At 37.6% G+C, this 12,398-nt stretch overlaps 1 protein-coding gene across 3 annotated transcripts; it reads left to right on the top strand.

Moving 5' to 3' along the window:
• Positions 1-391: 391 nt before the first annotated feature.
• Positions 392-9,156, top strand: katnal2 (katanin p60 subunit A-like 2). 3 transcript variants are annotated; one of them, XM_028601681.1, is made up of 16 exons: positions 392-668; positions 1,395-1,465; positions 1,890-2,056; positions 2,208-2,244; positions 2,525-2,627; positions 2,713-2,811; positions 3,121-3,180; positions 3,325-3,402; positions 3,847-3,945; positions 4,792-4,855; positions 4,992-5,110; positions 5,251-5,342; positions 5,957-6,067; positions 7,093-7,255; positions 8,005-8,107; positions 8,720-9,156. In XM_028601681.1, the coding sequence occupies exons 1-16, from the start codon at positions 615-617 to the stop codon at positions 8,857-8,859; spliced, it is 1,560 nt and encodes a 519-aa protein (XP_028457482.1). In that variant the 5' UTR covers positions 392-614; the 3' UTR covers positions 8,860-9,156. The 3 variants fall into 3 exon arrangements, with proteins under 3 accessions (XP_028457482.1, XP_028457483.1, XP_028457484.1); XM_028601682.1 differs by lacking the exon at positions 392-668 and adding an exon at positions 1,030-1,145; XM_028601683.1 differs by lacking the exon at positions 392-668 and adding an exon at positions 1,184-1,262.
• Positions 9,157-12,398: the final 3,242 nt, after the last annotated feature.

Consider the following 12,398-nt stretch of genomic DNA (forward strand, 5'->3'; position numbering starts at 1 on the left):
CCTTCTCAGTAGGATTATAGACTATATACAGTCTGTAAGTAGGAACTACATCTGACAATGAGGCTGAAGTTGAAATATCGCAACAACAAAGCAAAGTATCCCTTAATGTTAGCGTTCTGTAACATCATGCATGTGATTTGCTGGAAAAGTAGAATACAGTCAGTGAGAAAGAGAAGTTATTATTTAACTATAATTTATAAAGACTTACCAGTTTAAACTACTCGTCACAGAATGTTTTTCTTAGACAAAAAAAAAATAAAATCTTAACCAGAGGTCCACAATTCCTTTTCCAGAGCTTTTTGCTTTTTTATCCACATATCTTGCTATCTAATACAAGACTACTATTAATGTGGGCAGTTCTGTTGCATTGTCATTGTTTAACAGTGTTTTGCTCCACAGTGTTGTTTGTATTTACATGCACACACCACACACACACACAGGGAGATAGGGTCTATGGAAGAGACAGACAAGAATACCTGTGTGTACGGTATCCCTGAGGGACAAAACATAGGATCTCACACAGAAACACGTTGAACAGACTTTCAAAACTACTGATGGACATTAGGAAACTGACTTAGCTAGCATAACCACTGTCTCAATAACCTTTAGGGATCATGATGGAGCTCTCATATCAATCTATGAAAGTCGCCCACCAAGCCCGGGAAGCGGTGAGTTAACAAGGGGTTTTGTTTTTGCTGCAAGCGAACAACTTTTAGCTAACGTTAACTAGCAATGCTACTTGGGAGAAGGGGGTGCATGTAAAGTAACGTTAGCTACCTCTGCTTATGGCCTAATTAGTTGTCTCAGATGACAAGCAACGTTATACTGATAATAACATGTATTCTGGGCCAGGTCGTTGCATTCTACACATATGTTATGCAGCAAACAACAGCTAGCTAAACTGTCACAATTAACTTGGCTAGCTAAACAATAAGCATTTTGCCGTTGAGCTAATCCGGCTAGCTAGTTTAGCACGCATCCTGTGACACAACTAATCAGCGTCTACAGGTTGCCTAGATACCCAGTCAGGTGGTTGTCATTTGTGGCAATTTGTCGCCCTCTACTGGGATTTTGTCTCTCCCCATCCCAGCCACTGAGCAACTCAACAGGAATGAACAGGGCTCCGCTTCGAACGCTGTATCCAGGTTTTATTATACGTCCATGATCCCAATGCACTAGCTACCCTCTATGATGCTCTCCACATGTGTCAACCATAGACTTATTTTAACAGTCTATGGTGTCAACAACAGGGGAGTACAGGGGTACTAGAATATAATTCTCAAGTACTATTACTGGACTTTAGACCTTTTTAAAAGCAGACATTTTGACTTGACCTATCTTGTTATTAATTAATATCAATAATGACAACTGTGTTCTGTGTTGCTGTCCAACAGGATGAGCTGAGGACTGAGATGAGGAGGAAGAGCCTCCTCATCCTCATTTACCACCACCTGCTGGGGCAAGGGTCAGTATGAAGTTTTGTAAATAAATGTAATCGGACTGTATTTATATAGCACTTTTCTAGTCTTAACGACTACTCAAAGCGCTTTTACATAGTACAGTAACCATTTACCATTCAAACACAGTGGCCGAAGTTGCCGTACAAGGTGCCGCCTGCTCATCAGATAAACATTCACACCGATGGCACAGCATTGGGAGTGTGCGTGCGTGCATGCATGCGTTCGTGCGTGCCTGCATTTACAGAAAGTGTCTGACTTTATAGGCTACGTGCAACTCATCAACAAAACACATTAAAACTAAATCATGTTGGACTCCCCAGGCTCACCGCACAAGACAGCAGACATATTTTACCTAGTTTGTGTTACTTTTTTACTTTCCAAGGATCATGTGTGCCTGTGTGTGAGATGTTGTGTGTGTCCATTCACCAGCTACGTGTCTGCAGCAGTGGCCTTGGACCAGGAGACTAATGGAGGTGTGAGGAGGTTCGAGGTCTGTGATAACATCGATCTGGAGATGGTGCTGATGGAATACGAGAGTTATCACTACGTCAAGTTCCAGAAATATCCCAAACTTATCAGAAGAACAGCAGAACCAGGTATCTGACCTCCACTAAGACATGAAGCAACTTTGAAATCATACCTGATGCCCAATGCGATCAATTTGCTGCTAATTTCTGAATTATTGGGATGTAGTCATTGAATCTCAAATATACTCTATGAATATTTTCTGTTGTTTTTTATGTCAAGGTGAGAACAGGAATGCAAGAAGTGGTAGTATAAAAAGGTGAGTCTCTCCATCTCTTGTACCTTTCTTTTCATTTCATGTTCAGGGTTTACACTGTCCATACATGCTAATCATATAAACAAAATGAGTAAAATACACAACAAAAACAACATTGTAATTCTTGATTTAAAGAAGCATTACACTGATTTGACAGTGATGTTGAATAAGGTTAGGTGTGCTTGGAAGTGCAAGTATGATAGATTAATTTGAGACAGAAAAATCTACCAATGATAGTTTGCTTCCTCCATTGATGGATATATTATCTGTCTTTGTCCATCAGGAGTCCCTGTTCAGCTGCAAAGCCTCTTCCCAAAATCAACCCGTCCCAGACCCCAAAGTCTGGAAACGGAGCCAAGAGGACAACTGCCAGTTCACATACAAATGTATAGCATTAACCACAGAACAACCAAGATCAGAATATTAAAATAAAAGGTGGTTATTCTGACATCCAGACAACTGTGTTTCCAGGAGAATGGTTCTGCTGTTCCTCCAGAGTTGTCAGAGTTTGGTCTTAACGTGTCCTCCATCAGAAATGGATCAGCTGGGGAGGCAGCCAATAACAGAAAGGTACTGGGGAATAAATGTTATTTACGGATGAAGGTGATCACATTTACGTTTCAGGCATTACTAACCCTCACTACTAGTGAGACTAGACTACAAATTAACTGCAAATCCTAATGAGAATTCCCTGTCATCTGTGATGATTTTACAGAAATTATCTTTCATATTTTCGAATGTTTTCTTCTTTTTACTCAAGCATACACAAACTGATAAATATGTACACCCTTTCATAAAAAATTAAACTGAATCACTGCTTTTGTTTTTTTATGCCTTTGTTCGCCTAAATGAGTTAAAATCTTGTGTTGGCCGTCTTAGGGCCAGATGACTGACGGCAAAGTTTCAATCCAAGGAGCTGGCAGTGACTCAGACTACATGGTAGTTATAGTGTGTAAAACGTGCAAAAATATATATTTAACATGCCATTTTTATTATATTAGAATGGCACAAATCAAACAATAGTAAAGCTACTATTAGTACTTCCCTATCACCAATAATAGTGATTTTTATGCTGTGTTGCAGGAACGGTTGCTGAAGCCCCTCAGTGGCTTTTCTGGAATGAGCGGCGAGATGAGAGAACTTGCTGCAATCATCAGCAGGGTACTACACGCACACACACACACACAAATACTAATTTGAAAACACTGACAAACAACAAAACACGTTGTGTGTGCATGTTCAAAACATACATGTAGAGAGGCTGATTTGGCTTCCTATTTGTCAAAATATGCTTTAAGTGATACCAAATAAGTCCACTAGAGAGCAGTGAAGAGCTTTGTTGGAAATGGATTGATCTGATGTATTAATGAAGGTCCATGTTCTATCTATTCCCCGACGTTACACTCTAAAGGACACCTATTTACACAAGCCTAAAGGACACCTATTTACACAAGCCTAATCACACCCCTGTGTGTGTGTGTGTGTGTGTGTGTGTGTGTGTGTGTGTGTGTGTGTGTGTGTGTGTGTGTGTGTGTGTGTATCAAGCTGATGTCTTACACATGCATTCCTCACTCTGTGTGTTTGTGTGTGTGTTCACCCCTAAAGGACATCTATTTGCACAGCCCCAACGTGCGGTGGGAGGACATCATCGGCCTGGAGGATGCAAAGCGATTAGTCAAAGAGGCCGTCGTCTATCCCATTAAGGTGCGGCCGCTGCCTGGGCACGCTGGTATTTCAGCACCGGTCGCCCGTCTTCGATTCTGAATACATCTCCTTTAAAGGGCTTAAAGAGAAGGAGGGCGGCCGGGTCAGACTAGTCTGTTAGGCTGACATTAAATCTATATCTGGGATAATATGGTAACACACACATACACAGATTGATAGATAGGCAGGGAGGCAGGAACACACACACCTGCAATGCCATGTAGACTTTCTATACACAGCCACATTCACACAATTTTGCAGCTGCATACAGATGTTGCACATACAAATAAAACATGGCACACACACACACACACACACACACACACAAAATACACACACACTTCTATCATCATCACCAAGACCTCTCTCATGGATATGATGACAACAAATCAGGTTGTCTGCATCCTCTTGGCATTTACAGACGGAGATGAGGACTGATGTGTCTATCCTCTATTCTGGCCTGTTTTATTGAATAGCACCATACCTCCACCTTCCCACAATCCCCAACTTCTGTCTCCATTATTATTCATTCTCTAGGGTATAAGGTCAGTTTGGTGATTTGACTTAGCCTCTGTTTGCCACCTAAAATTTGATTAATATGTGGTATGTGGTATTTGCAGTACTGACTCAGCTGTACCTCAAGCAAATCAGTTTTCCTTGCACACAGTTCAGCTTCTGATTGGTCTGCAGGGGATATGTATGTAAATGTATGTTTTGTTGCTGGAAGATTATGTTTCCAGCTATAAAATATTTTATTTTATTTAAAATTATGTGATTTACTAAAGGTTTGTTTGTGCTTTTTTTTTATATTTTACTCCTCTGTCTTTTTTTTTTTTTTTTTTGCAGTACCCCCAGCTATTTACAGGCATTCTGTCTCCGTGGAAGGGCTTGCTGCTCTATGGCCCCCCAGGTACCATAGACCTTCGTCAGGATTGCCAATTATAATCTAAACGTGTTTGTTTGCTCATTTCCGGTCCAAAAAGTCCAACAATTTATAATTCTTCCTGACATGTACTCTTGTGACAATCTGACTCACATACACTCAGGTACGGGTAAGACGCTGCTGGCCAAGGCCGTGGCTACAGAGTGTAAGACAACCTTCTTCAACATTTCAGCCTCCAGCATCGTCAGCAAGTGGAGAGGAGACTCTGAGAAACTGGTCAGGGTAGGTTATTCTTCAACACACACAACAGGTCAAATGCATCAGTTCAATAAAAAAAAACATTTTTAATGTTACATACATTGTCTCCTATACTTTGCATGTTTTACTGTGGATTTGTGTAAATGTATGTATCTTGTCTGCAGGTTCTGTTTGAACTGGCCAGGTACCACGCCCCATCCACCATCTTCCTGGACGAGCTGGAGTCAGTGATGAGCCAGAGAGGAACGAGCATGGGGTAAGCTGAGCCACAAAATGTGCAACACTTTTTTTTTTTTTTTTTTTTTTCCCAGTTCTGAAGTTTAGGGGAATAGAAAATGACCAATGATGTTTGTGAGCCCATGTCTCCTGTAAAATTGTCCTTGAGTAAAACATTTAACTCACTGTGAGACATCTGTAATTTGTGAACCCAGAAATGTTTTTCTTACAGCCATATTACATCAGACATTTTATTTTATATTTATATATATATATATATATATATATATATATATATATATGATATATATATATATATATATATGATATATATATAATATTATAGTGAATTTATATTAACTATATATACCATTTTGCCATAATAAAGGTCTGAATGCAGATGCAGAGTATTCATGAATATAAACAAAAAACAGAATTAATAAAATATTACCCCAAAAAGATAATTAAAATCACTTTAGCTATAATTATGAAGTTCTTTATTAATCTAAGGAAGCAATGGGCAGAACACTGTACAAAGACTGACAAGACTGATTCTATAGTTGCTATATATTAATGTCACTATAAAGAGCATTAAAAGACTTGTGGTGGTGAATATAAATTTGATACATTTGACAGACTGATGTGTGTTTTCAGAGGAGAGCACGAGGGGAGTCGCAGGATGAAGACTGAGCTGCTGGTTCAGATGGACGGACTGGCCAAATCAGAGGACCTGGTGTTTGTACTAGCTGCCTCCAACCTGCCTTGGTAATACCTTAAAGGAACACGCCGACTTATTGGGAATTTAGCTTATTCACCGTAACCCCCAGAGTTAGACAAGTCCATACATACCCTTCTCATCGCCGTGCGTGCTGTAAGGCTGTCTGACGGCTCCAGCGGCATCAGGCCAGCACCGAACATGCAGGTGAATGGTTCCAGTAATCCCTACTGCTCCCAACTATATTCTTCCACCTGAGAATATAGTACTTGGGCGGAGTGATATGCTCGCAGCAAGCCTGTCTGAGAATATAGTTCCCAGTTTGTTTACTGTTAGAAGATGGCTGTGTCTCATGTTACGTTGTTTTTTGTACACGCTGTGACTCTACAAATCACAAAATGTAAATAGGAACATGTTGGCGTTATTTTGTCACTTTTGTCACAATTTGGAGCAGTAGGCTAGTTGGAACCAGTTACCTGCAGGATCTGTGCTAGGCTAAGCTAATGCTGGAACCGTCAGACAGCGTTACAGCACGCACGGAGATGAGAAGGGTATGTATCGACTTGTCTTACTCTGGGGGTTACGATGAATAAGCTAAAGTCCCAGTAAGTCGGCGTGTTCCTTTTAACATAGACACACACCACACTATGTACAAACCTCAATGGCCATCAGTATTTTCTCCTGTGTAAAGATAATGACAACAAATCAGTGCATTTGTATTGCCAGAGCATCTATAAATAGAGATGACAGTTTTGAGAATGGCATATTCACACATGCATCATTTTCTTCTCTTTTCCTCCATGCTTTAGTTCTTTTTATTTATCTTGCTCTACGTAATGCTTGTTGGGTTGAGATGATTTCCTAAAAGAAAGTAATGTCTAATTAGCAAAACTTGCAGCATTAAAAATTTTTTTTTTTACCAAGTTATACCAAAACAAGGTGCATTTTCTTATGTAGATAATGAAATTGAATAATAAAAATTATTGTATTAATTATTCAGGATGTTTGGAGTAAAAGTTAACGAGAAATAAAATGCTGTCTACAGTTTGTCTGACTGTTCCTGCTCTTTGCTCAGGGAACTGGACCATGCCATGCTGAGGAGGTTAGAAAAGAGGATCATAGTTAGTCTTCCCTCCTCGCCAGCTCGCCAAGCCATGATCTCTCATTGGCTGCCTCCTCTCAGCTCCACAGGAGGGGTGGAGCTACGAACTGAGCTGGACTATGAAACTCTGGCGAAGGTGTGTTACAGTAAGACTCATTAAAGCTATAGTGCGCAACTATTTTATATTAATGAACGTACGTTCATTAATATAAAATAGTTCAACAACAATTCACATTTCTTTCACTTTCAAGCCATTACCATAAGAGTTGATACAAAGATAATTAAGCCTATCATCTCCACAAAACTGTCTGTGTTTCTCAGTATAGCTATGTTTACAAAATGGCATTGTATGACGACTTTGCGCGTAGAAGCTCGAGTGATGTGTTTTACATCACCGCTGAGAAAAAACAGCAGTGTTCAGCTTTGGAGATGAAGAGGACATAAAAACTACAAGATAATTACCTCTTGTGAAGAGTCCATCATATTTTGTTTTTTTAACCCTCCGTGTCCTCCTTCATTTGACGGAATAAACGCTACTAGCAACTGCGTGGAGGAGGGGAAGGGTTGTTGCGGGATCACAGAAGGATTGCGTCATGTGGCTGCTCTGACAGTGTGGTTGTCATTACCTATAATTCCCCATGGGGGCGACAGAAACTACGCACTATAGCTTTGAGACAATTTAACCAGTGTTATTTATCCTTTATCTATTTTGTTTTTTTTCTTTGTCAAGTATTTATTAATAATTGCCTTGTTTGGGATTAAATACAATCTGTTTTGTTTTCTGGAAAAAAAATGTGTTCTCACTCATGTGTTGCCTGTCATTAATGTTCATCTTCATCTGACTGTCTGTGTGTGTCTGTGTGTGTCTTTGTGTGTCTGTTTCAGGGGATGGAGGGTTACTCTGGCTCTGATATACGACTGGTGTGTAAGGAGGCTGCCATGAGACCAGTCCGCAAGATCTTTGATGCTCTGGAGTCCCATCAGGATGGTAGGACAACACACACACACACAAAATGTGTGCTGCTTTTAAATGTCTTATGTATCCCTGTACGGTGTCATTGAGTGCCGAGAAAGCTGCCTTTAAATAACATTATTTATTATTATTAATTATTATTATTACCACATGAGAAGATCGACCCCAATAACAGCCATGTTTTCTGTCAAGTGCCCCTGAATAAAACACTGTACAGGGTTAATACGTTTTGAAAAAACCTGGAAAAGTTATGGAATTTGAAAAATGCAAATTCCAGGCCTGGAAAGGTTTTGGAAACATAAAAAGACCCAGAAAGTTTTGGAAAAGTCATGGAATTTTTTTTTTTTAACACAGCATAATAATATGTCATTAATAAATGTATTTTCACATCGTCCTAACCTCAGCGTTCTATTCGGGGCATGATATTACGAATCCCACTATGAACCACATGAATTCATAAAGTCATTCATTTTATTGTTAAACCTCTGAGGGTAAATTTTAACACAGATTTTTATTCTTATTATATATTTTCAACTGACATTTTCAGGAATACATAGTCATGGAAATTTGCCGAAAAGTATTGCATATGAACCCTGACTGTAGCCTCACTGGGATTCTCGGTCACAGGAGACACTGACGTGCCTGCCATCCAGCTGGAAACTGTGACAACAGCTGACTTCCTGGAAGTCATCACGCACACGAAACCCTCGGCTCGAAACCTGATGGACAAATACACAGCCTGGGAGAGAGAGTATGAGTCTGTCTGACACACAGGCACGTTTTAACATGAGAAAAAATAAAAAAAAATTTTAAACAACGCTACTGCATATGGTTTTGTATAAAAACTGACCTAATGCTGTTACGCTTGGTGGAAGTCATGACAAGATTGCTCTTTATCAGGGCTTTCCTAAATAACTTATTTTAAGCTGACATACATTACACACCCTGATGTGTAAATTGTCATTACTTTAGTAAGTTTAACATAATTTAATTAACTCAATGTGTCCCCATGATATAACGTCTGGTGAAATATTTGACGATTAAAGATCTTCTCACACCTCAAATTTCTTCAGCATTGTTTTTGCCTCTTAAATGAATTTTTCAGTATCAATCTTTTGACATGGGTGTGAAAACAAACCCTTGAACAAGAACCTGAAAAGTATATTCTGAGCCATTGGTACTATATTTTATGCAGTCTTTCTTAATTTAGTTTATCTGTACAATGATCATGAGCACAATGAAATAATAACCAATACCAGGTTTACCAACGTATATTTATACATTATGATATCATGACAAAACATGTTATTGTGACAACAAATGGTGGGTACTTCTGAAATGCATGATTTGCTTTTACTTTTTAACATTCTGGACTGGAGATTGTAGTCCGATAGTTTTATGTAAATGTATCTTTTTGATTTTGGCATGATCAATAAAGACTACAGGATGGTTATTTTCCCTTAATCATGCTGAGGGGATCGTTTTAGGATGTCTAGGATGAGGGAAATAATTCAATAACTTCCTTCCCTCCATTGTTAAAACACCAATAGGTTATACTATTGATAACTGGCGATTCTATTAGAAAATGAAACTGTAGACTTGTGTTGTCTTAAAGCAGGTTCTTTAGGATGTGTTTGGCAGCTTCTGGGAAAACTGTCACGTCAGGTGGGGAGGAGGGTTGATTTTATTATCATCTCCTTCTCTGTATTTACCTGACAGGAGAGAAAGTGAAATCCCATGTCCCATCCCAAGCATTAAAATGTAATGAATCATAACAACAATTGGGGCCCTTAAAATTTAATAAAAAGTCTTAAAAGTAATTTTCCAAGGTAGAAAATTATGTACTTTTGTATGCATTATCACTATCATGATACAATAGCATGCCATAACTGTCATAGTATTGTTCATCATAAAAACGTAATGGTATATAGTACAATGCCATTAAGTCATAGTATAGACAAGGCCAATGCATCACACTGCACTCCTGTGAGAGCCAGTGAATAAAGCAATTCCTTGGTCCGGTTGTTAATCCTTGCTACAAATTTTAGGGAATATTTCAAAAATGGCCGACAAGATTATCAAACCACTTGACCAACTACAAAACAAATGGTACAGCGTGTCTTCATCTTTATGGCAGCGGGGACAGGTTTTTATGAAAAATCAAGGAAACATCTTTGCAAGTCAACTTTTACTCAATTGTAATCTATGTATCAACTTGAACTGTAATAAACTATGTTTAATACAAATGGGTGTAGAATGAATTCTTGCAACTGCAGACTGCCACACTTAATCAGAAATTCAAGAAAATGTTGCACCTGGAGGTGCTGTGGTCATTTCTTCAAAAGGAAGAGAATTATTATTTGTCGAGAAAAATCATGAGTCTTAGTATGTATAAAATATATCATAAAAAGTCAGTATAGTATGTCGAAAAAAGTCATAGTACAGTATGTCCAAGAAAGTGATAAAAGAGACATAGTATAGTATGTCGAAAACAGTGATAAAAGAGTCATAGTATAGCATGTCGAAAAAAAGTAATAAAAGAGACATAGTATAGCATGTCAAAAAAGTGATACAAGAGTCATAGTATAGCAGGTCAAAAAAAGTGATAAAAGAGTCATAGTATAGTATGTCGAAAAAAGTGATGAAAGTCATAGTATAGTATGTCGAAAAAAGTAAAAAAAGACTCATAGTTTGTCGAAAAAAGTCATAGTACAGTATGTCGAAAAAAGTGATGAGAGAGTCATAGTATAGCATGTCGAAAAAAGTGATTAAAGAGTCATAGTATAGCATGTCAAAAAAGTTATAAAAGAGTCATAGTATAGCATGTCGAAAAAAGTGATGAAAGAGTCATAGTGTAGCATGTCGAAAAAAGTGATAAAAGAATCATAATATAGCATATCAAAAACATAGTATAGTATGTCGAAAAAAGTCATAGTACAGTATGTCGAAAAAAGTAATAAAAGACTCATAGTATAGTATGTCGAAAAAAGTCATAGTACAGTATGTCGAAGAAAGTGATAAAAGAGACATAGTATAGTATGTCGAAAATAGTGATAAAAGAGTCATAGTATAGTATGTCGAACAAAGTCATAGTATAGCATGTCGAAAACAGTGATAAAAGAGTCATAGTATAACATGTCGAAAAAAGTGATAAAAGAGTCATAGTATAGCATGTCGAAAAAAGTGATGAGTCATAGTATAGCGTGTTGAAAAAAGTGATAAAAGAGTCATAGTATAGCATGTCGAAAAAAGTGATAAAAGACACATAGTATAGTATGTCAAAAAAAGTGATAAAAGAGTCATAGTATAGCATGTCGAAATAAGTGATAAGTGATAAAAAATTCATAGTATAGCATGTAGAAAAAAGAGATAAAAGAGTCATAGTATAGCATATCGAAAAAAGTGATTAAAGGGTCATAGTATAGCATGTAGAAAAAAGTGATAAAAGAGTCACAGTATTGTATGTCGAACAACGTCATAGTATAGTGTGTCGAAAAAAGTGATAAAAGAGTCATAGGATAGCATGTCGAAAAAAGTGATAAAAGAGTCATAGTATAGTATGTCGAACAAAGTCATAGTATAGCATATCGAAAAAAGTGATTAAAGAGTCATAGTATAGCATGTCGAAAAACAGTGATAAAAGAGTCATAGTATAGCATGTCGGAAAAAGTGATAAAAGAGTCATAGTATAGTATGTCGACCAAAGTCATAGTACAGCATGTCGAAAAAAAGTGATAAAAGAGACATAGTATAGTATGTCGAAAAAAGTGATAAAAGAGTCATAGTATAGCATGTCGAAAAAAGAGATAAAAGAGTCAAAGTATAGTATGTCGAAAAAAGTGATAAAAGAGTCATAGTATAGTATGTCGACCAAAGTCATAGTATAGCATGTCGAAAAAAGAGATTAAAGAGTCATGGTATAGCATGTCGAAAAAAGAGATAAAAGAGTCATAGTATAGCATATCAAAAAAAGTGATTAAAGAGTCATAGTATAGCATGTCGAAAAAAGTGATAAGAGTCATAGTATAGCGTGTCGAAAAAAGTGATAAGAGTCATAGTATAGTATGTCAAAAAAAGTGATAAAAGAGTCATAGTATAGTATGTCGAACAAAGTCATAGTATAGCATGTCGAAAAAAATGATAAAAGAGTCAAAGTATAGTATGTCGACCAAAGTCATAGTATAGCATGTCGAAAACAGTGATAAAAGAGTCAAAGTATAGTATGTCGAAAAAAGTGATAAAAGAGTCATAGTATAGTATGTCGACCAAAGTCATAGTATAGCATGTCGAAAAAAGAGATTAAAGA

This window comes from Perca flavescens, chromosome 16, assembly GCF_004354835.1.
Source record: "Perca flavescens isolate YP-PL-M2 chromosome 16, PFLA_1.0, whole genome shotgun sequence".
Classification (NCBI taxonomy): Eukaryota; Metazoa; Chordata; class Actinopteri; order Perciformes; family Percidae; genus Perca; species Perca flavescens.